This window comes from Nanorana parkeri, unplaced genomic scaffold, assembly GCF_000935625.1.
Source record: "Nanorana parkeri isolate BGI_ZX_2015 unplaced genomic scaffold, ASM93562v1 scaffold136, whole genome shotgun sequence".
Lineage (NCBI taxonomy): Eukaryota > Metazoa > Chordata > Amphibia > Anura > Dicroglossidae > Nanorana > Nanorana parkeri.
Genome location: NW_017306404.1, coordinates 758,788 through 783,882, shown reverse-complemented (window position 1 = coordinate 783,882; position 25,095 = coordinate 758,788). Strand labels below are relative to the sequence as shown.

The 25,095-nt window shown below is 39.7% G+C and overlaps 1 protein-coding gene across 1 annotated transcript in view; it reads left to right on the top strand.

Annotated features, from left to right (window-relative positions):
- IFT80 (intraflagellar transport 80) overlaps positions 1-25,095 on the top strand; it is a 101,354-nt gene that overhangs the window by 47,470 nt on the left and 28,789 nt on the right. The window contains exons 8-14 of the mRNA XM_018553965.1: positions 7,859-8,038; positions 10,288-10,406; positions 13,189-13,263; positions 18,029-18,192; positions 20,440-20,504; positions 23,730-23,865; positions 23,996-24,143. Coding sequence (XP_018409467.1) covers positions 7,859-8,038; positions 10,288-10,406; positions 13,189-13,263; positions 18,029-18,192; positions 20,440-20,504; positions 23,730-23,865; positions 23,996-24,143 — 887 coding nt within the window. The remainder of the gene's footprint in view (positions 1-7,858; positions 8,039-10,287; positions 10,407-13,188; positions 13,264-18,028; positions 18,193-20,439; positions 20,505-23,729; positions 23,866-23,995; positions 24,144-25,095) is intronic.

Below are 25,095 nucleotides of genomic sequence, written 5' to 3'. Positions count from 1 at the left end.
ACAAACAATGTCGAGTGAGATAACAGATCACTTAGCAGATCATTTCTCATTCTGGTAGTTTATGGACATGTGCTATTCTTCTTGTTTTGTATACGTGCTACTAGTGTTTTAAAAAGATCAACATTAGAAGAGCTAAACGTTTCCTTCTACCTTGCCAAAAATTCCTTACAAGCGACTCATTTCTAATCATTTAAAAACTCAAGGGATGTATAATAAGAATCATGCAGTAGTTATTACTGTTATCCCACAGAATCTATTATGAACCAAGTGCTAAGCTCCTTTAATTCCCCCTATATTTGAAAGAAATCCTCTACTAGGCACATGGGATGGTAAACCAAGCTTTACTGCTCTCAAAGAACAAGTGTAATACAACAGTGCACTTGCAGCGGGAAATTTTCTTGTGTGCAATGGCTACTTTATCTCCGCTTCATCTATTTCGCTTCAAGAAACTGATCACATACTAAACTTACAATATGGCAAGATACCATAAAGAGACACCTGGGAACTACAGGACAAAAGTATCTATACTAACACTCCAATGCAAATGAAGATGTAAGGACGTATAACATGTATTACACAGCAGACACCCATTTGTTACTATCTGCAGCTATGAGTCTGTCCACGAAACCCGGCATCTCTACTGCCTTTAATCATAAGGATTAACCAGCACAGCTCACTGTTCATGGTGATCTGTCTTATGCCAACAATACATTTGTTTTTTAGTTTTAGATTAGGGAAGGGCTAAAACCCCTCTAACATTTAATTTTTTTTTATTTTTTTTATGATGCATGTGTCCTGCTAAAGAGATTTCTCTTTACATCATGATATAGAGAAGTAGTGGGGAATAAGAGGCTATCTCCCCAAAGTAAAGGGAATATCCATCTTGGATAGTTGTCATAGAAAATTATGTCCTGATTGGAGGACATCACATAGTTTGATGAAGGGGACCCTGTGTTGCCCCAAAACGTTGCAAGTTTTCCTGTGATATGCCTTTTTCAGGACCTCAATAAACACATTTTAATTTACAAACAAGACAGTGTGCTGGTGACCTTTTATGCTGTTCCTGGTGGCGCCATCCGCTGGTCATTTTAGCACCCGCGCAAGAATTAAAGGGGATACAACAGTCAACTAAAAAAAAAAAGAAATTGGCCATTACATACACTTTAAAGCCCAATTATTGGCTCAGCTTCCCGCACATCCCCCAATTAACCCCATTCCCCCTTCCATAGATGGTCCACCCCAATATGTTTTGCTTTTTTATTTTATACTATATCTAGTGTCTTTAGGCTGGTCACGTTACATGTGAGGTCCTCATCGTCTTTTGATCTTGTCCCGGCAGTGAGCAATCCTGGATGATGCTGCTCTCTTTGCTGTTTTACTGTGAATAAAGGATGCCATTGTGACACAACTTCAGGGGGCAGGTCCATAACGTCTTTCATTCACAGTATCTCCTCGGTCTGGTTTGAGTCAAGCTGGCGTCCTTTAACCTGGAAGACTGAGGGCATCTTGTGGCAAAAAAAAAGGACAGGTAAAAATTTAAGGTGATAGTGCAGCTTGAGCTACTTTTGTATTTTTAAAACCACCAGGGGCCGTGGATTTTAGCATGGAAAAAATATATGTAATGTTATTTCTACTTTAATATGCCCTCATTTTATCAAACTTATTATTCACTTCTGTCTGGTTTTATATATTTTAAGTAAAAAAAAAAAGTATTTGATTATTTATTTGTCTAATACCTCCTAAAGTTTTAGGATAATTACATTTCTAATGTTTAGCAGAAAATAACAGTCTGGTTTGTCTGGGCAACACCTTTTAATTCTCCTCCCTTCAGTTTTCATTTGTACATATCGGTGTTACTGAATTGTCACCGAACATTTTTTTTTGTATGGATTTGGTATTTTATGTGTTTTTTGTTTTTTTTAATGCTACATGTAACTATATGTATTTAGATCTTTTTTTCTTTTCTTTTCTTTCACTTTTGTAAATTAATTATAAATATATTGGTAATTTCTTTAGATGAGGGTCTGTCTATGTGATAGGGGTAGGATCATAAGCTCTTTTGGGACAGAGATTTATATGAATGGTTTTCATTGTTCTATAGAACACCCTGAGTTTGTTGGTGCTGTATAAGCAAGATGGATATACTTGTCCATCATCAGAGCCCTAGCCATGGTTCCTTACAAATGTTTTCATTACGTTTAGGGCAGTGGTAAATTTGCATTGCGTTTCTTTATTACCTTTAGACATATTGGTATTATTGGCCAGATTCACTCCGGTTACGATTTCGCCATCCACATTAATTAAGCGAGCATGTATAGAACATTATCTGATTCCTTTTAGTGTAGTATCTCAATAAAATAAATGGACTAGCAGTAATTCATGTGAGTCCTTCAGTTACACTTGTCTGCCCTCATTATATTTATATGTCAGCAGTTGACAAGTCTCCCAAGAGCTTGATAGTTGTCGACTTGGTGTGCACTGCAAAAGAAATTATAGTTCTAAATATGGCAAATGCATTAAATATCCCTTGCTTAATACACACAATTATATATCCAGCTTTTTCTATCTGGACATACTTTATTTTCAAAGGTGTTTTTTTTCATTGTAGTTATTGGATAAAGTTTCTTTTCAGGCTTTGATTAATGAGTGCTTTAATTAGCTTTGCATTTCAGCTCCATTTGGTAAGCTTGACTCATCTTTCTTTAGATCAATCTTAATAGGCCTGCATATATTGCTAATGTCTCTAGCAGACTTGAGCCGCTTGCTGTGTCATCTCCTATTCAAATTCATTGAAGCGGCCCTGACCTCTGCCATCGCCTTCTCTGTTGTCTCATATCCAGCTGTTTCAGGTGTGCACAGTCTTGAGCAAACTGCACTACATTAAAGGTTCTTCCTCACGTACTTTCTTTCTCATTGTAAATGCTCTTATACACTACTTTTATATTTTACCCACTGTGACAAAAACTAAGCCTTTGCATGCCGATGGGTTGGGTCTTGGTGGTGAATAATAGAGTTAAGCATAAGGAATCAACACTAATCTATACCGATTGTTGCAGAGCTCCTTTGCCAAGTCAAGGTCCCCCTAGCATTAAGATATGATATCACAATGTGATTTTATAATTTTGGATACAATTTGTAGCATTCTCAGTGCTTTATAACGTGAAAAAAACATTATCAATTGTGGTCCCACTGCAAGAACCTTGATCAGAGTTGTAATATTTTTGTGTGTCTAATTATGACTATTCTGTCTAACTTTGTGTTTCTTGGTGGATTGCATGATATTGCGTAGGATTAGCTAATGATTGAAACATGAACAACCATTATCATATCTTATTGATAAAATGAGTGAAAATAAAAGGGGCTCTGTGTGTGCTGTTTGAATGGCATGATAATAGAAAACTGAGCAGAACAACAGTTGCATTGTACACAGATAAACTGTATTACTTTTTGGGCAATTTTATTTTATTATTTAACTTTTAACCACTTGCTGACCAGGTGTTTACAGCCCCTTCCTGTCTAGGCCATTTTTCAGTATTCATCACTGCAGTACTTTGACATTTATTCCGTCATGCAACGCTGTACTGAAATATATTTTATACAATTTTTTTGGGGACAGTTAGAGCTTTTGTTTATGTGGTAATTAATCACAACTGAGTTTTTTATTTTTTACTATATTAAGGAAAAATTACAGAAAATGTAGAAAGAAAAAAGTAGTTTTTTTTTTTTTTTTTACATTATGTTTAATGCATTTATTATTACCGAGTTTTTTTAGTAAAAAATAAAAGACAGGGTCACGTCGGTAAATAGGCACCAAACACGTCAAGCCTTAAAATTGCGCGCACCCACGAAACCGCAAAACCATACCCAAGATTGACCATAGGCGATGCTTTAAAAGCTTTTACCACTCTATCAGTTTAGTATTATCAGTGAATAATGACTCTAGAATTATTGTTCACACTCTGACGTTCGCAGTTATATCTAACGTGTGGCGTAATGGGTGCAGGCGTCGTTTTCGCACGTATACACACCCGACGCATGTTTGCGCGCGTGTATTGGTTTTTTCTTTTTAATTTTTTTTGTGTGACTTTTTTTGCAAGTTTGAATTTTTTTTTCACTTAACGTTATTGTTATCACATAAGGGGATAAGAAGCCCCCTATGTGATAGCAAAGAGGATATGACAGGTTCTCTTTATGGTGACATCAGGGGTCACCATAAATGGTGACATCAAGGGTGTTGCCTGTTTAAAGTTTTGACAGTTTCCCACTCTTGCGCGGCGTGCACAAGTGGGCGGAGCTAACAGGCTGCCTTTTAAACTCCCTGTTATATTCAAGAAGCTCCTGGACGGCCGTTTTCATTACAATTAAAGCGGTTAAACAATTTTTTTTTCATTTTCTTTTTTACAGTTTGTATAAAATCCTTATTTTGCAAATAAACCTTTAAGTAGTAAATTATTAAGGCAGTGAATGTAACCTTTAACAAACACGGAGAAGCAATACCTCTTAGGTCTATTCACACTATAGCGTTGCACTAAATGTTTAGAACGTGCTATCGCACTAAGCATGCCACCGCACAACTAGGTGTGTTGGTGCGTTGTGCTGCCTTAGATTCTCAATGGCACACACACATACCCTCCAGCAATGTGTGTTGGGGAAAAAAATACTGCATTCCCTATTTTTTTCCACAAGGTGACAACGCAGTGCAAAATGATATAAGGACGCAGTTAATAGTGAAGTCTCAGGTTCCTGTGCAAACTGCATTGCAGCAGCACATAGCAGGTGCAAAACACACCGATCCTGTGTCTTTAATGCAACACTATAGTGTGAATAGGCCCTTAAAAGCAAAGCTCTGCCAAATTTTTATTGCTGTCTGTGCCCCTGCTGCAGAAATTTACCATCTCACCAAGATAGAAAGTGATGAGAAATACAAACTTTTGAGTCGTCCAGATCTAGAGGCAAGGATAGATTTTCTGAAGTGGACAATCTATTGACAACTGTCTGAAAGGGCAAATTTATTTTCACATCCTGTTGGGTGTCTGGGACAGGAAAGGGAATTTTCCCCAAAGGGATATAGGACCCTGCCCTACTCCATCCAAAAAAAGAAAAAAAATTGCCTTAAAATACAAAATAAAGCAGGGTGCACTGGTGTCAAAGAGCATTATAGGGTTTCTGAAGAACTTCTATAGCAGTAGTCATGTGCTTTCAAACTCTAACTTAATTTCGATGTGGTCCCATATTAACAAAGTAAGCAATAAGAGGGACGGGAGATGAGTCACTCTTCTGGCTTATATAGCTGTGTGTGTAATTTGAGATTGGGCTCTGTAAACTTTTTTTTTTTTTAAAGCAGTTCATGCCTAATTGAAGCTCTCCTTAGCACGCTTTGCTGATTGGACAGCTGTAGGTTTGACTTACAAGGGGTGTTGGACTGCTTCAGAAAGCACTGTTGCTCTCATGGGGAGTGCCCTGGTCCTGTCTGCAGCCTAAAGCAAGGAAAGGAATTTTGCACTGAGGCAGTGGGGAGCAGTTTGCACAGAAGTCTGGGACTTCACTCTTTTACGTCCTTATATCATTTTTTTTTTATTTGTACCGAAGTTTTAATTAGGCTTTAGGACTAGCCTGGTAAGTATATGAAAATAATTCTAGAGCTCCCCCTGCTAGGTGGAGATGGGTACATATGAAATATTTCATATTAACCTGGTAAAGATGACAATTTATTTTTAGACCTGTTTTTAGCTCTGAACATAATAAGAAAATATATAAGAATATGCAATCCATTTAATGGAGCAAGAGTAGAATTTGCATGAATCACAGTAATACAAAATAACTGAGGGCTGTACTTTTTTAACTATAATACAACTCATAGAACAATTTTAGGTATAAGGCAAGATTTTTGGTGTTTCTGCGCTCTTTGCCTTGTGTTCACGGAACGCGCAGGTGTGAAATGGGCCGTAGAGGGAGGAACAGCATCATCAAAATTGCATTGCACAATCTTGCCAATATAACACTGGGTACTTGCTGGCACAAGGATAGAAGAGAGTGCTGTTCAGTGTGTTTTATATTTCATTATTACCCAGTAAGTAAGATGGGGCAGGTTAGTGACCAGGCTGAATTGCTTAAAGTGTAGGTAAAGAGAGAGTTTTTTTGTGGATTGGATAGCGTGAGAAAGGGTTAGACTATCTACCAAGTTTTTACTGTGGTTTGTGTCCCAATTGGGGAGATTTACCCTCTGAATTTGTCCTGGTGACCTACAAGGGTTCTACTTCCTACCTTTCTCCACGCTGTCTAATATTAACATTAAAAGTTTTGGCTTCACGTATACCTTCATTGCAGAGAAGAACAAGGTCACCAATCGGGCTATGCGGTCATGTACAGATGACTGGATCACTAGAATGGATGAACAGACTTGGTAATCTTGTAAATTTCCCAAACTTTCCCAGCCAGGCCTGGGGATGTGCCCTGCTTGTGATCAGAATTCTTCTGTTCTTCTTAAGCACCTGGCCGGGAAGATTTTTCACAAGTGGCCCAAGCAATATAGGCAGCAATATCTCACTGGATTTAGGAGTAGGTGAGTATAAGATGAGGGGTGGGGGTTTCATATAAGTGTAACTGCACCTAAGGTTCACTTATACATTAAGGCATATCAGTCAGAAATGTGTATGTCGCCACATTTAGATTGGTGTGAATGCTGTTATTCAACTTTTTGAAAAAAATTAAATTTCCTTTGTAAGTACAGAAAAGTTAGCCCAATGCCAGACTATATAGATCATGTCAGACAAGAGATCCTATTTCTGCTGACCACTCCCCAGGATTGCAAACATACCATTTACCCTACTATATAGGGTGGTTCCCTTGCTGTCCAGACTAGGGAGATGTTGCTGCTTGTCTCAGATCTCCCAGAGTGTGACTCCTTTTAGGGGACATAGTTTCCTCACCTGGGTGTTACTGCCACTGACATCATCTGTCCAGCATGATTCTGAGGACTCCCTACAGGCTGATCTGTCTCCTGCCTGATCCCTAAAATGTATATTACCAATTGCCTTTTGTGATTGGTTCTATGGAATTATCTTCCATTAGTTTCTTACTGTGATGACTAAGAGTTCTTAGCAGAATTTTCATCAATGGCTAACACACTGCCAGCTTTTAGTTGATTACACTGTTAATGTATTTACTGTTAAAGCAGATCTTTAGAATCTTCAAACGTTAACCCTTGCAGTACGGCTACCCTCGCACTGCAAGTGTTAACTGCTCCTTTTGGAGGGAACGGAATAAAGAGAATATGCTCACCCAATCCTCAATTCTGCAATAGTGACCACTCGCCTCTCACCCCCTCCGCTCCCGCCTGTCCCTCGGCATCTTCCTCTAATGCAAGTGAGTAGACGTGATGACGTCACGGGTCCTTAGACTGCCAGGGCCCAGGGGAGAAGAAGCTCACATGGGGCATTCAAGGATTCCTGTGGCAAGGACCTACAGATTTCTGCGGCAGGAATCCCAGGTTTTCCATTCAGATGTGGCCGCTATAAGTAAATTCATCCAGCGACAATCATCTATTCCAAACCACATGTAATCGTACCATATACACTTAGATACAGAGTGCCGGTTAAAGATGCAGCCACTGTCATCCTGTCATTTACCTGAATAGGTACAGTAACCACATATAAGCAGAGCACCTGGGATTCCACAGGTTCTTGCCACAGGAATCCCAGAACGCCCTGTATGAATGGTGAAAGGAAAGAAAATCATAGCTGCAACAGGTGAGTTTGACTCATTTATGGCCATCTTTTAAGATTGTAAAATTATACCAGATTAGTACATACAATATTACAGAGGTTGATTATAAAAATAAATCTTTTTACTTTTGCAGTGGTCCTATGCTTTGGAAAAACCAAATACTGGCAGCATCTTCAATATTGCTTGGTCTGTTGATGGAACCCAGGTTGCCGGAGCTTGCGGAAATGGCCACGTCATTTTTGCTCATATCATTGAACAACGCTGGGAGTGGAAGAATTTTGAAGTAACTTTGACCAAGAGACGTGCAATGCAGGTTTGTTTTCTCCTCTATGTTTAGAGAGTTTAGTCCTAAAACATGGAGTATTTCTTCCCCCTTTTACATCACTGTTCTCCATTCCCCGGGATCTTGTGGCTGTTTTATTTTTTTTTTCAAAAATATATGTTGCTTTTTTAGCAAAGGGAAGGCACTTAAAAAGTGCGTCTTGCTAAGAGTAAGTTTTATGGCAGAGGTCGCCAACCTTTTAAACATTTAACCCCTTGTTGCCAGCTACCACTGACCTTTTTTTTAATGGGTTCTGAACCCTGAGAGTTGCAAGCTATCACAGTGGTTACGTGATTGGGAGCCCATCCCACCGCCACCTCCCATCATAAACAGTGATCGATAGCGGTCAGCTGCTGATAACGTGTACTGAACAGTAGACGGGACTTGGTTTCAGTGTGATCCCTGTCTTTATTTTTCTTGGCTTAGGTGTGCAATGTCTAACCTGTAGGATGTTAATTTCAACTGCAGACACACTTGTAAATTATGTGTTGTGTGTCGGCTTTGAGGGAGATTTAACACTCAGGTGTGAAAAAAATCTGTTCACACCCACTTATGGATTCAAATGCTGAGATTAATGCAAAGAACCACCTTTTTTTTCATTCCTTGAAGGACACAGGATTTAGAGATTTTTGTTATGCTGCCTTCTATAGGAGGATTTGCAACTTGGAATGATGATCAGCTAGTCTCTATGCAGCTCTCCATATTAGTGTATGCTCAGCGATATCTTTGGACCCTGTACCCAGGCCGCACTGGACTGGACAATTGCGGGACGGGCCTGGAATGTGACCTTCGGGAACTGGGCACTGTTTGTGGTGCTTTCCAGACCTCTTTCCTTTTTGGCCACAGAGCACTTTTCAGGTCAAGAGCCATGGCACAGCCTTTGGTGTGGTCTCTGCAGCTCCTTTATAAGTAGGCTATGTGGGCCGAGCTTTGGTAAGTGCTATAATTATTGCATTCATTGGGTGCCGTTTCCATTTTTTTTTCTTTGGTCTCCACAGAAAGGGTTGAAACACCATGATTTGAATGCTGCATTATTTGCTGGAGTGTTGCGAGTGTACACTCCACGCTCTATTGCCGTCTTTAGTGTGAGGTAGCATTTTCCTGCCATTGCTCCTATCTGCAAGAGTTCCATCTTGGTTTTTCCTTGCTACTGCCTACAGAGACCAGATCACCTCCAGCCATTTTACTGAGTGATTTATTTTTTGTTTGTTCTCACAGTAAATCCATTTCTTGGGTTCATGGAAGTCCCAACACTTTGGGTTTTTGATCTTACTCTAGGTACTGCTTTGTTACAAAACTGAGGCAGCCAAGGAGTAGGTGGGGTTATGCCATGCCGGTACCTGGTGTTTTTTGTTTGTTTGCCAGTGTCCAAGTCCTCCTGTAGGTGGCAGTATAACCTAAATGTCTCTTTGGAAGAGCTACTAAATGTCTCTTTGTGGGGCTACTTTGGAACCCATACCTTAGGTTGTTGACTTGTGGTTTAAGGTGAGGATCATGTTAAAGAACTACCAGTGCAGAAAAGTGATGTAATATTTAGATTAGTGTTTACCGTGTCTTCTTTTCTTTTGCTCCCATGTTAGCTGGGATCAGTGGCTACTTTACAACACACACGGAATACTAATGAATGAGGGGTGGGGAGCTTAGTTGTAATGTACACAGATTGCTTGCAAAACACAGAGGCAGCCATTTCCATGAGGAGATTATTATTATACAGAATTTATGTAGCGCCAACAGTTTGTGCAGCGCTTTACAATATAACGAAGACCTTACAATCACAATACAATTCAAGACAAGTTGGTAAGGAGGGCCCTGCCCGTGAGGGCTTACAATCTAAAAGGGAGGGGCAAGTGATACATGAGGAGGTAGCTGTGTGGGGATGAATTCTTTGAGAAAGCGATGAAGAGAAAAGCTAACAAAAACACAAGTTTCTGTGTTCATATACAACAACTGCATACGCCTGCTTCATGCCCACTCGGTGTACATTGCAGGCATAGGTTTTTTTTTAAATACCTCCGCAAAGGTGGAAATGGGCTTTAAGTCTGATTAACATTAGTAAGACAACAGGACATGACGGGTAGTATAAATTATTGTGTACAAAATGCCCTTTTCTTATTTCAGGTATGCTAAGCTAATCATAGGCTGATCAAGTCTCCACACCACTGTAAAAATATATAGTGATTACAAATTATGGTGAAATTGATCAGTCAGATTGTGACTCCATAGAATTTCTGTGTTTCTAGGTTCGCAATGTAATAAATGATGCTGTAGATTTGTTGGAGTTCCGTGACAGAGTCATTAAGGCAACTCTGAAATATGGACATCTAGTGGTTTCCACCTCTCTCCAGTGTTATGTTTTTAGGTAAGTAGGTTGTCTGTCTGTGAACGGTTTCCTCTGATTCATTGCTTTTCAATCATATGTCGGACAAAGGTCTTTTAAGCCGATGCCATACCAAACTCGCATCCTTTGTTGAAATACTGTCATAGGAAGCAGGTGGTACTGTTGTTGCTAATCCACTCTGCCTCTAAGAGAAGCAGAAGAATCAAAACATCTGGACTAACGCCAAGAAAAACCTTTCAAGTAATTGTTTTTGTAGCTCTCTGTTTTAAGTCTGGTCATCTAGCTTACAAAGTGAAAGGCTGGCCCCTAGCTCCATTGTTGTGAGTTCACGATCTAGGCCCCTATTAGATAGAAGGGAATTCCAGATTTGTGAACAGCTGCACAGAAGAAAAAAAAAGTTACTTTTTTTTTTTTTTTCATTAAGGCTGTATGGCCTGTAATAGTCAAACAAGTATCTTTGACAAGTTATGAAGTCTTCTGTATAAATTAGGCCACATGTATTGAAAATGGTCATTTTCATATTTACAATTTATAAACAATTTAACAATATTTTATGATTTTTTTAAATTAAAAGAAAATCACTTTTGACAGTTTTGCATATTTACAACTGATGTGGCCAATATTTCAAACATTTTTTGACCAGATATTGCAAGAGGTGACAATCTATTATTGCCAAAATCAGTTTTGTATTGCATTGTTTCATTGCAGTAGGTAAAGTACTTCCAGCTGCAGGTAATTAAATCACTTACACAATCTTAACTGTATACTAAGATACAGGAGGAGGAATATCCAACTTTGTTTCTGGAGCTTCACACTTTTTGAAGGCCAAGCAACGTCATCTGTACTTCGCTTGTATGCCATGAATATAAGTAGCTGGTGTAACATTTTCTATGAAAGGTGTTTTTAGTGGAAAGTGGATACTACTACCTGGTGTTCGCTATATAGCACAAAAATTACTCCACATCGCAGCCAGCATTTTACAACTTTGACAAGTCACATGACTGGGCTCTTTTCCCAGCTTTTATTTATTTTAGCAATGCACCGATACTGTTTTTTCGGTATCAAGTAAGAGTCCCTATTTTTTTTTATTTTTTATCGGTGGTACTCGCCAATACCGGAAGTCCCATTAAGGAATCCGGGCAGCGTGTAATGACTCGCCGCCTGGCTCCCTGATTAGCTGGGTGGCGTATAATGACTCACCGCCCAGCTTTCTGATTAGCCAGGAAGCCAACTCCATATTTACTATATTTTAATCTATGATGTAAAAGCACCATTTCTTTTAGACATGACAAATTACTGATGACAATATACCACAGTGAAATTCCGTGGCAAATCTTTAATATGGCAAAGAACAAAGTGCAGCATTTTTTCCTTAATATAGTAAAAAAATAAAAACCCCAGTGGTGAATAAATACCACCAAAAGAAAGCTCTATCTGTCCCCAAAAAAGGGTATAAAATTAATTTCAGTACAGCGCTGCATGACGGAATAAACGTCAGTCAAAGTACCATAGCGCTGAATACTGAAAAATGGCCTGGATGGGAAGGGGGTTTAAAACCGTGGATGTCAACTGGTTAAACGGATTAAAAGGTATCATATGATTAGCCGCCAAGCGTTACAATAAGGGATGCACCGATACCGGAAGTCCCATTAAGGAAGCCGGGCGGCGTGTAATGACTTGCTGCCCAGCTTCCCTATTAGCCAGGATGCCTCTCCATGCTCCCTCATCACTAGGTGACGAGGAAGCATGGAGCTGGCTTTCTGGCCAATCAGGAAGCTGGGGGTAGGTAAAGGCCCACCACCTGGCTTCCTGATTGGCTGGAAAGCTGGCTCCATGCATGGAGCCGGCTTCCCGGCCAATCAGGAAGCCAGGTGGTGTGTAATGACTTGCTGCCCGGCTTGCTGAGTACTCTCCCAAATATACTCAGTATCGGCACCTATACTAGTATCGGTACCTCCGTTATTTATTGTATTTTAATTGTGCTCCCCTTGCTTTGGAGTCCTGAACCAAGAAGAGTACAATTTATGTTTCTAAAGCACATGTTGATCTTGCTAGAAATACGGTGTCACTTCCTGTGAGATGAACTGAAAAAAAAAACAATGTTATCTTTTTTGCGTAAAACTAATTTCACCCCCCCCCTCCATTGTATAGAGATGAACAAAGGCAGACATGTGTGAAGTTCAGCCTAGGCGGCACACATGGCTCCCTCCATAGATACAGTGGAGTAGTGAGCGTAGCCACCCAGGGACAGGAAGCATGCTATTTACAGGATTACCAGGTAACAATAAAGGAAAAAAGCCTAAATATAGAAAAATAAGGCAGGCATCAAACAGGCATCTTGTGTAAGGGCTGTAGGCTGCAAAGCATTACCATTTTTAGGTTTAGATACGTTTTAAGTTACTTGTGTGACTATAAATGCTAGAGCATGTTCCTGATATTCATGCTTGGTAAATAGTGAAATGTCCAACATTACAGAACAAGTCCAGCTGAATGTGACTAACTATTAGCTTTGCCATGAGAACCTTCACAGACATATTTTCAAGGATAACATTTTGAGGACACCACTAGGTGTGCTCCACCATCTTCTCCATATTTACCAGGCTTATACCATGTCTGGCTTAAAGAGCTATTACAAACTTCGAACAAATGTGGAATCCTGATAAAACAGTAAAGCTGTAGGAGGAGACGGATTCAAAATCCTTTTAAAAATCAGCAATTAGGGTCCTCCCCTATCCATTTATGTAACATGTCCATTTATCTGTTATTTAGCAACCAATACAAGATATTTTATTTTCTTCCATAGCACAAAGAACTGGAATACACCATTGATATTTGACCTCAAAGAAGGAACTGTCAGCTTGATCTTGCAGTGTGAAAGGTTTGAAATATTTATCGTAGTAATTTTAAATGCTGATGCTGATCTAAGTGGTGCTGTAGTCATTTTATATGTTTTAATAATTGTATAACAAAACAAATATAAACCTATTTGTAGCCTGTACATAGCAATTCATTTGCAAATAATACAGTACAGCGAACAGAATCTAGCTACACTTTTGGAAACTTATTGTACCATTTTTTTGTATCTTCTACATGTAACACGTATGTGCGAACTAGCTACCTTCTGGAAACATTAATGCACAGTGTATGTACATCTAAAAACTGCTTCCATGAATGTAAGATTGATGGAGCAAAAAGAAGTATCTACAGAGTATAATTTCCACTCATCTCTGAGATGCAGTTGCTTGAGTCCATTGCTTGAATATACCAGTCTGTGCCAGATTGGGACTCTGACTTATGCCTCTGTCTCCCAACATATACACTTGTTCTGTAGAAGTATGGGGCATTGTAGTGTAACCTGTCAGACGCATCCTAACAGTGGCTCAGAACTAAGCGCAAAACAAGAAATAAAAGTCAATATTATAGGATTTTGAGACATAAGGGTTATATTGCTGCATACAGGAGAATTGGTAATAGGCGTTGTATGCTTACTGACTAACAACCTTTATTTGCCGTTCAGGATATAACCCCTATTACTCCTATTATGCTTCAGTTTTTTTGCTAGTGTCCATAAGAGAATGGATGTCTTCTCAAGATTCTGCATTAACCACAGAGCCAAGAGAGGTAATTTTGCAGTTTTCTGGATTGGTTGATCCTTGGCGCTGCCTTGGAGGCCATTCTCAGGCCCCACCATAATAAAGATGCAGAACTGGTCTGCAATGTGACCTTTGGGCACTGGGTCCTTCTTGTAGCATGCTCCAGACACTTGGTGTACTCTGTTAGTTAACTGTAGGACGCTTTATATGTCCAGGGCTGTGATTCACCCACTTGTGGCACCCTGTTGCCTTGGAATATGCCCACTTGAGGAGTGAAGACTGTCTGAACTGAGCAGCTGACCCCTACATTGGCACTTACCAGTATTCAGTATTAATTACTGTATCTGTCATCCACCTACTGTGGCGCTGTCCCAAGTTACAGCGGTACTGGAGGGATGTTATTTCTACCTTAAATGCTCTTTATGGTATAGCACTTAATATTGATGCATATTACCATAACCTGCATTTTCGGCTATATTGGTAAGTGGATCTCGATTCTCACCTTGCTATCACAACATGTTATGACCCATAGATTGATTGCAGTAAAGTGACAGTCTCCTTACCCTCCCACGGTTGAGTACTGGAAATCCAAAACTCGTTAACATGATAGCCTTCGAGAAACATACCTACTATCTGCGTAATATTATGACCCAATTTGATTCCATGTGGTCTAAATGGTTGGATATGATGTGTTCTTTACCTATGTAAGACTGTTACTAACCCTTGTATCACTGCACTTTAATGCTGTTGTATACTTGTATATGGCTGATTGTGGACTTAACGCGTTGACATCTCTCTTTCCTTCTGTTGGCTTATTTCCCTTGTTTTTCTTTTGTTCACTGCTGTCTTGTTCTGGTGTATTTTTATTATGTGTTGTACAGGCTAAAAAAACCTTTAAAATAAGATCCGATTAGAAATGTTTGCGGCTGGTCACTGTTTCAAACCGTGCAATAAATCTCAGGGGCTTTGCCTTTTATTGGAAGAAAAACTTCAGCTGAGTTTAGCTTTGCTGTCTTTTCAGCTTCCAACTTCTGAAGCTGAAAAGAGTTCCTTTCATTACTCTCAGCCCTCTAAGCCCAAGTTCAGGACTCCATTGCAAGTCCTGGACTCCTAAATCTTCCAAGCCTGTGAGCCACTCATCCTTTCAATGAGGGGATGTCCCCACTTCTAAAAAGTGGGGGACAGCTTTTGGCCGTGCGACAACCCTGACTGACAGTATCTCAGGTGCATGGTTAAAGGACATGGTGTCCAGGAGCTAGAAGCTAGAGTTACAATCTCTGCCCCAACCCGCTTCATGTTGTCAAATTTGCTGACATTCTGAAACTCCAAACAGATCTCCATGCTGCTCTGATGCAATGCCGGTCACAAGGAATCTTTAATCTTGTTCCAGAAACAGAATGATTTTAAGGCTTCTACTCAAACCTGTTTGCTGTCCCCAAACCAAACCAAAAGAGCGAATTTGGGCCATTCTGGATCTAAAGCCACTCAGGTGCAAACATTCTGCATGGAATCCATCAGGTCAATCATCGCTTTCCTCCTTCTGGAAGACTTTCTGGCCATCATGGATATCAGGGAGGTTTACTTGCATGTCCACATCTTTCCAGCACCTCAACACTACCTGCATTTTGCCGTGGGCACACAATACTACCAGTTTGTTGCTGTACCTTTTGGCCTGTCCACTGCATCTCGATCATTGTCCAAGGTGCTTGCCCCTGTGCTTGTCCTCCTGCTTTTTCAAGTCATTCCCATTGTGGTATATCTAAATGACCTCCTACTGAAAGAAGTCAGCTCAGGCCCTATCGGTCAATGTCCAATGGACTGTTCAGATACTTCAGAGGTTCAGTTGAATCCTGAACCTCCAGAAATCAGTGTTGGAGCTGACTCCAGATGGTTTCAACTCAACATTCTGGCTGAATAGGACATTAAGACTGACTGACTCACTCACTCTTCTTTATTCCAGAGGGTCCCCGTCAGGGACAGTCTGCCTCATTCCACAATTTTTAGGTGGATTAGGCAGCTAATCATTTCATTGATTTAAGGATAAGGTTCCACCTTTTCCTGTTAAGGTGCATTCTACAAGATCAGTGACCATGTCTTGGGATTTTCAGAATCAAGCATGCCACATAGCCAAGGCAGCCACATGGTCTTTTATCCACACTTTCTCCAAGTTTTACCAGTTGGATGTTCGGGCCTTATCTGATGCCAGCCTCAGATGTAAGGTCCTGACTCTTTTAGCTGCAGCTAGCCCACAGCTTACCTAATGTTTTTTGTGGGCCTGTTAGGGTTTTCTTTGCTACGTTGCCCGTTCCTCAGTTGGACTGCTTTTGGATGTTCCATACTTCCCAGAAATCCTTCCGACTCTGTGTCCTTTAATGAATGATTAAGGAAACAGGACTTATTAAGGTCTTTAGGAACACAGGGCCCACTCTTTCTACTGCTTTTACACAAACTGAAGCATTATTTCTTGGCTCAGTAACAGACTTTATTTCCCATTGTCCATTTCTCCTGAATGCAGCAATATAACCCCTACATTTCAGAATCCTTCTTAGCCTGTGTGCTTTAATTAACTCTAAGAAAAAGTTTTTGGGATGAGTGAAGAATCTTGATTTACAGATTAAACCCCTGGTGCCCAACTTGCATGTGGTCCTTTGGTACTTACTTTGCGGCCAAAGGCCCCAGCAGCCATTAGTCAGTGTTTAGCTTGCCTGCGTGATTACTCTTGCATAGTGAAGGAAAATATTAATTAAAATGGTTTCTACTAGCTAAATGATTTGGGTTATTTCTTTCATACATTTTTACTTTTTCGGCGCGGTCCATTCTTTTTTCTCAGTTTTTTTTCTTTTGCTTTAATTTGACCTTTTTATAATGAATATGGTGCCCGTCATTTTTTAAAGGGTTTAGGGGGGGTGCTGACTTGTAAGGGGACTGTAAAAGTAGTGATCCCTAGCAGTCTTTTTTTATTGTGTGCCCAATCTCTGACTGCCTCCTACAGCATGTCCCCAGTCTACAACCACACGTGTAGTCTGTTTCCAGTCTCTAGCTATCTACTGTAGTATTTCAAGTGTCTGGCTGCTTTCTGTAGTATTACATACACTAAACTTTGTGTGGCCCCCTATGTTGTTGTCTAGGGCTGTACTTTAGGCCCTCTATATCAAGTAAGTTGACCCGCCATTGCATTACACCATGTGCTGTCATAAGGTGCTTATTGGAGCTGCCCTTTAATGCTAAACCACATGAATTGGTCAACCTTAAATCAAATATGTGGACATATACAGCAATTAGCATTTATCTTAGTATTTGGTGTTTTTAGACTACTCCTAAATCGTAAAGTGTTTCAGTAAATCCCAAGCGGGGGGTGTTCATGAGCAATAAAAAATAAGATGCTATTGCCTTTTTTTTTTTTTTTAGTGGCTTTGCATATTTCCACAAGAGACAAGACACCTTTTGGTAATTAATGTGGTGTTGCACAAATTTCCCCAAGCCTTTTACGCCAATATTTGATGCCTTAGAATGTTTCGCCATCTTTTGCCAATTAAGTGGTTAAATAAGCCTAGCAAGTGTCAAATACTTTTCCATGCACGTGGCTAATTTAAATGAGAAACCCTATGTTATGGCACCCCTTTCCAATAAGCCATATGCTCTGTGTTTAGTAACAAATGAATGGCATTCCATTCTACATTTCTCCTCCTTGCTCTAGAGTGTATTAGAGGGTCGGATTAAATGCCTTGTTAAAGGCTGCAAAGTACGGTGTTAAAAAAGAAAAGGCGCTGCTACAGGCCTGTCACATTTTAATGTTAATTTAATCCAGCTCTCTACCTGCATGTAAAAAATTGAATTGATCACAATTCAACATCAATGTAAGCGCACAAACAGACTTCATTTGTGTCTACTCTGGAAAGAAGCTAAAATTTGCAGCTGGTAATACATCATTGAGTCAGTGGACTGTCAGCACAAAATCACAGCTTTGTTTGCTGAAGCGTATTTTGAATAAGTACAGTTTGTTGACTGTGTACCTGCTTTTTGGTCACTTCCTTACTTGATTTCTTGCAGGCATTTCCTCCTAGTGGATGGTGGTAATCTGTATTTATACTCCTATGAAGGCCGTCTCATCTCAACCCCCAAGATTCCTGCAATTAGGACAGATATTCTCAATTCACAGACGGTGTCTTTGAGCAATGACACAATTGCTATAAAGGACAAAACAGATGAAAAATGTAAGTTTTATTTGTCTTTTAATGGACAATACCCAGATCTAGATCTATCTGTGCAGAAAAATCTTCTTAAGCTTAATATCTAAAGACAAACTGTATTTACTGTGAACGTGTGATGATAGAAATATGGGAGCTACCATTTTGTTTTTAGGCTTGCAGGCTTTAGGGGCTGTCATCTTTATCTACACTTCACTATCTAGTGAGTTGAGGACCAAGAATGTACAAGCAGAATGGGAGTTCAGACTTTGGTGCCTGCATGCTTTTTTCATGTCTTTTGGCTAACTAGTTAGTAAAATTTGGATAATGATGACAATATTGAGCCTGCAACTTTAAAAGCAAGTTAGCAATGGCAGAACTCCTGTAAATTTATTCTGTTCAGGTAAGTTAACTGTAAATATTTGCCCCATATCCTTAAAGTACAGCTCAGTTGGTTGTCCCACTTGCAAACATTAAGGGCTAGTTCACACCAGCCACAGTGCGTCCCAGTCCGAATCTTGGCGGAGTGCACTTTATCGCATTGCGGCCCACTCACTTTGTTGTGGGGTGGCAGGGGGCAGAATATTTATGGCAGAATATTGTGATTTCTATATAAATTGCTGTTTTTTTTTTGTAGTAGTGAAATGTATACGTAAAATACCTTTTACATTGTATTTTAGGGGGAAAAAAATATTTTGCTTACCTCATCGCAATGAAACTGATGTGTAGTTTTTATTTAAAATGTTACTTTGGGCATTTACTGAATTATTAAAATGCCTCCTCCTTTCCCCAGCTGATAAAGGATTTATTGCTTATTTTTTTCTAGAAGATTTTCTAGCGCAAAGAGTTACTTACCTAAGTTACTGATCTTGCAGTCTTTTCCCCACCAATTCCAGCTGTGACAACCAGTCCCTGAAAGCTATTTTTCTTGCTGGCCTCCAAGTTGTCTTGGCACCGCCCTTGGTCTGACATTATCAGGTACATTGCAAGACCAGCGTCCACCATTGGTCCTGCATTGTACGTAATGACAGAGTGCTTGCCCATATTCCAGTGCCGGAGAGTAGAGGACTGGAGCGCTAGCTGCCGTAAGACCCTGGACTAAGGTTACTCTATTGTATCATTCCCTAGACAAAACAAGCATTAAGGTAGAATCTTGTTTTTATTAAGTTTTAAGGAAAGGAAAGGTTGACAATCATTCATTAGAATAGTCAATTAATAAACAATTAGTGTCAATGTAAGAAGAGCACAGTACAAAAACATGTGAAAAAGGAATACAGTCTCTGGGTGTGCAGTAATGCATCAATGTCACCTAATAACAGAACTGCTTGTGGATTTATTAATGGACGAAATTAGAGTCGAAGTTGCACCATTTCTAAATCCACAGGTGTATTGAGGTAGAAAAACTAAAGGTAAGCCCTCAATCGCAGGGCCCACTTTACCATCTTGTCTTGAATTGCATTGTAATGTGCTCCTTATATTGTAAAGCGCTGCGCAAACTGTTGGCGCTATATAAATCCTGTATAATAATAAAAGTAGAAATAGAATTATGAGACGCTAAAATATAGTACAGTAGTCGGAATGAGGGGTGGGGGCGGAACCTCTAACTTGGTGCAACCTGATTTCACTATAAGAGAGAACAGTCTGGAAGATGCATCAAACTTAGTTCCTTCATATAGAGCGATCTCATTGCAGTTTGAAAGCTACGATGTGGGACTTGGAAAAGTTCATCCATATCTACAGAGTTGTGAATGCCTTTCTCTGGTTGTGGTTGTTATCATCCTCATAATCTCATTGATGGTATCCACCCACAATTTCGTTTATGGGGTGACATCGGTTTAAAAAAAAACAAAAACGTATAAGCTGCCTAGCCACTGACAAAAAAATTGTTTGTCTAAAAATAGACTTGGGAAGAATGTATAAAAGAGCTATTTTGGAGTAGGAATAATATGAACAATCTATACAGTATATGGTTGTAGAGTTCAAATATCTTGTTCCAATATGTCTTTATAGGAGGGCAGGCCGACCCGATGTGCAAAGCAAGCATTAAATTCTGTATACATTGGGGGTGGGGAGTTGTTTTTATAATTTTACAAATGCCCGGGGTTCAACTTTTTTTCTAATAAGTTTTTCAACTTTTTATAATAATAATTTTGTTTTTAGTGTCAACAGTACATTTTACGTTTTGGACAACATGGACAAAAGCTCATTTATTTATAAGTGTATTTCAGTATTCTCTAACACACGTGTGACATTGTGTTTATTTTTATTTCTCAGTAATCTACTTGTTTGATGCATTATCGGGGAAGCCCCTAGGGGATGGCAAGCCGCTTGCTCATAAGGTAAAATAGCCCTTTTTGCTGTATTGGAGATTTACATGTATGTTTTTGTTTACTGTACTGTCCTTTTGGATGCACTGTATCTGGGAAAGAGGAGAAAAAAAGGAAAGTAAAATAAGACACTATTTGCAGAAGTAGAGGTTAACTACTGTATAACGAGCGCTTTGTCTCGGCATGGATTTTTTCCAGCTGGACCACACACAGTTGTGAATTAAATTCCTTGGATAGTAAGCAATATGATGCTGCCACATGCCTTCTTTCAGCCTTATCTGTATGGAGCGGAGTTTTCTGTGGGACATAATGAGACAGAGCCATGAAGTATGTTGCAATGTCACAAAGAGGGCATAATGATCTCAAAGTCATATTTTTCTTTCACCCTAACACAAAATATCAGTGCTGATTAAGGATATGTGTATATTTACAGTACCCAGCATATACTGTGTCTCAGTTTATTCCCGAATAATGCTAAATGGGAATTCACTTTAGTATCATTTCTTCTTCTTTTTTTTTTTTTAGTAAAATGTGTTTATTTAAAGTGCAATTCCAGGCAGAAGTAAAATTATTCTGAATGCTGTGTAATCCACTATTCAAAGAGCTCCTAGCATGTAGATTGGATGGACCTGCTTCCTGTATCTCAAACTTCCTCTCTCCCTGCTCCATGAATAATAAGTCAGATTTAACCTTCCAAGGCCGGTTTGAATCTGATAAGTAGCTGTGAAGGTCTTATTAGTGCTTAATATATTTACATGTCAGACTAAAGCCGGGTATACACACTTTGAATTTCGGCTGTTTCTTGAGGTGCCGCTGTCGGCACTTTTTAGACCGACATCCCACAATCGGCTGACCAAAGGAGCAGATCGGAAAATTGTTGGCTGAACAGAGCTAGCAACCAATGAGCTGGCAGCTCTGTTCGGGTATTCTGATGGCGGCTAGCGGCTGCTGTCAGCATACAAAGGAAACGGCAGGAGATTCCTCGATCAACACTTATAAGCTGATTCTGTTCTATTTTCTTTGTTCAGCCGCCAGGTTGAATGAAGAAAATAGAAGCGTATATGCCCGACTTGAGGTATGTAAAGTGGCACTGGACAATCTATTTATTTGGGTCATGTTGGGTGGTTTGACCCCAAGGTGGGGTGGTGTATTGCTCATTGATTTGTCCTAGGCTGCTTAACTCCTGGGGAATCCAGTCAGGTTGTGGTTTATCAAGAGCATAACTTCATTGTGTAGTGGGCAATGAATGCCTTGTATAAGGGTCATGTGACCTAATATTTAAGATCCAATATTTATTACTGCTGATGGTCAGAATACAATACAAATTGTTTTTGCCACCAAGTGGACCCAAACCAGGCTGGAAGGGCTCTAAAGAAGGGGGTACTTATATCCTTGATTGTATTAGCTGGATTTTTTTTTTCTGAACAGAAGCATTATTAAATACTGGAACGTTTAATGCCGTTTTATATGGCTCTTTTATGCAAGGCACTGACAACTTAGTCTATATCACTTAAAGTAGCACTTTGGCTTCCCATTAAAAAATATGTGCTGCAGCACTTTTTTATAGGTACAGTACATTTGCACTCCGTTTTCCTAGTCCCTCTAAAATGTCATAGAAATACCTGCTGATCCTGCTGGTGAAGACCTAATGCAGCTTCCTGTGATAGTCTGACAACAATGCTGCACTGCTCCTGAATTCAGAGCAGTGTTGCAACTTTTATGCAGGCTGTGCTTGCTTGCACTACAGTGGGATGGGAGGATGTTACAGGGGGCATGGCTATCAGAATTGTCACTGCTGATTCACAAGTCTGTAAGTTGTCAATCAGCACCTGGCCACCTTGTCCTGCCCACTGCTTTCTGTGAGCTGCAGTGTCTTTGGAGGGGTGGTGGTGGGATGGGGGTGGGGGGGTGTCATGTAAAACAGGAAGGACGATTTGACATACTCAGGGGAAAGTGAAGGCAGTGTTTTCCATACTTTGAGGCTTGTGCATTATATAGTACCCGGATTTTCATACAGGAGCCTTTAGTTGTACTTTGTACTTCTTCAGTAAAAAGCTGAGGCTTTCGGAAGCTACTACACGTCTCTGTATATTCCTCATCCCAACGAATATAAATCATCTAGTCCATAAATTGTCAGTGAAAGCCTGCTTGTCTATTGCTGCCATATCTTCTCGTTTTGAAGAGGTCATTCCACACTAGATGATGTCATGATAGAGGGTGAGTCTTTTTGGGCAGTTAAATCATCCCTAGTGGGTAAGTATTCAGGCCCCAAGGGAACCCCACTTCTTGACTACAAATCCTGTCAAGGCATGCCACAGTTTGCCAAATAAATCAACACACTAGCTGGAGATTAGACTATTTACTGTGCAACATAAATGCTTTTGTTGCAGGTATGCCCAAAGAGAGTAAGGGTCCTGGCAGCTTGTGCCAACACTATAGACAATCTCTGGAGGAACTGCTGCACTTCTTACTGGAACCCCTATGTATAAAGGAGGGTGCTGTAGTAACCACAGATGGCGCCATGCATCTTCAAATATATGATAAATGTTACCAGCACACCTATGTCTTGTGTCAATAATCCATCTTCTTTATTGATACAGACTGTCACAAAACAAGGTTTCAGGGCCACGCAGAGTCCCCTTCATCTGGTTTTAGTATGGCAACAGGATCCATATAACCTTCATCCTAAATACCCTAACCCCAAGTGCAAAATCCAATAGAAAGCATGCTGTGCCATGGGTTCCCCACCCTCCTGAAGTCATAGTGACGTCATATTCCCGCCAGAAGGCATTTTCAAAAAATGTAATGTCCAATACTGGACATCAGGAAAAAGCAACCAGACACCTGAGGAAGGGGACCCTGCGTGGCCCTGCAACACTATGGACAAATCTCATTAATAAACATAGATATATGTGTCAAGCTGTCCATACACATTAGAATGTAGTTGTCAAATCTCATTTAGAGCTACCAAAAAGAGTAGAAGGGACTTCCTGATTGGATACAAATGGAATGAACTGTTTGATTAGGCTCCCACATTACATCGTTTTGCTAAAGGTTAGAGCATTTGTACACAGATGGTACACATTGCACAGATTGTCACATGTATGACAAGGGTCATATGTTTGTGTTGATTGATCAGTAGTTTCTGCTTGACTTATGTAGCCTACCCCAAGCTGCCTATTTATAGATATGCATGTGCACAAATGAAATAATTTATTTTCTGTTTATTTATTTTAGATTGAAGTAATGGAAATTGCTCTTGATCAAGGAGGACTGGCAAATGAGAGAAAAATTGTATTTATTGATAAAAACCATGACCTTTATATAAGTCCAGTTAGGAAGTTTGGAAAAGAACAGAAATCTATCAAGATTGGTATGTTAGACTAACTCACTTTGTGTAATGACATTCATTCTAATGTCCTATTTTGCACTGATCTTTTTACTGACTAAATCACATTTAATCACTTTTCTGTCTTTTCTTGTTCTATTCTCTTTCTTTGTAGGTAGCATGGTACATACTTTAGCCTGGAATGATGTATCTAACATACTGTGTGGAATTCAGGATAATCGTTTCACAGTCTGGTATTATCCAAACGTAGCATTTGTAGATAAAGAACTGTTGCCAAAAACAGTGAGCGAAAAAGATGGAAGGTGAGTAGGTTAGATTTAATGAAAACATTATGATGAAGCCATTTTCATTTTCTCTTACCTTCTGGTATTAAAGAAAACATCTAGCTGTCAATAATTTCTAATGAAAGTGTGGCATATGATTGCCTTCCAATATGTTGGCATCTAATACATTGTTTAACCAGGACAATCAGTTCTGTGCTCCTATGGTAATGACCAGAAGCCAATGAATGTGACACTAAACTCAGGAGTTAAATCTTAGAAATACATTCAATTACCCTAACTATTAACAACAATGTATCTTATTTGTGTATCACTTACCTGTAGATCCTCAAATCATCTCAGAATTTGTGTTGACAATGTCCATACTTCTGGAGGGTGGCTACTTTTGTTCCCCATAGTCCCTGTATGTGCTGTGAAGTAGCCACCGTTCCAAGCTTGCTCCCGTGATAGCCTATAATTTCAATAGAAATTAGTCAACTAAACATGAGATTGTAGTCCATCATGGAAGTGAGCTTGCAGCGGTGGCTACTTTACAACACACACAGGGACCATGGGGAACAAAAGTAACCACCCTCCAGAAGGAAGGACAGTGTCAGCACCAATTCAGAGATGATTTGAGGATCCACAGCCGAGTGATACACAAATAAGATACATTTTTGTTAATATTTAAGGAACTTGAATGCATTTTTAAGATCTAACTACTGATTTTAGTGTCACTTTATGGTTGACCCTGACACTGTGGTCATCCAAAAAGTTAAAAGCCACTTTTTTTTTTTAGTTCTTGTTAGAGTAGGGACAGGTTAAAAAACCCAATCAAGTTATGTATTGGTGTCTCTGTCCAGGCGGAAAGATTCCTTTAACTTCCTATGCTGATGATAAAACATGAAATCTAACCAAAGTGAACAGAATTTTCATTACAGAGTGTTATCATAGGAACACGTGCCTCCATTGGAGGATTTCCATTACCTATTGC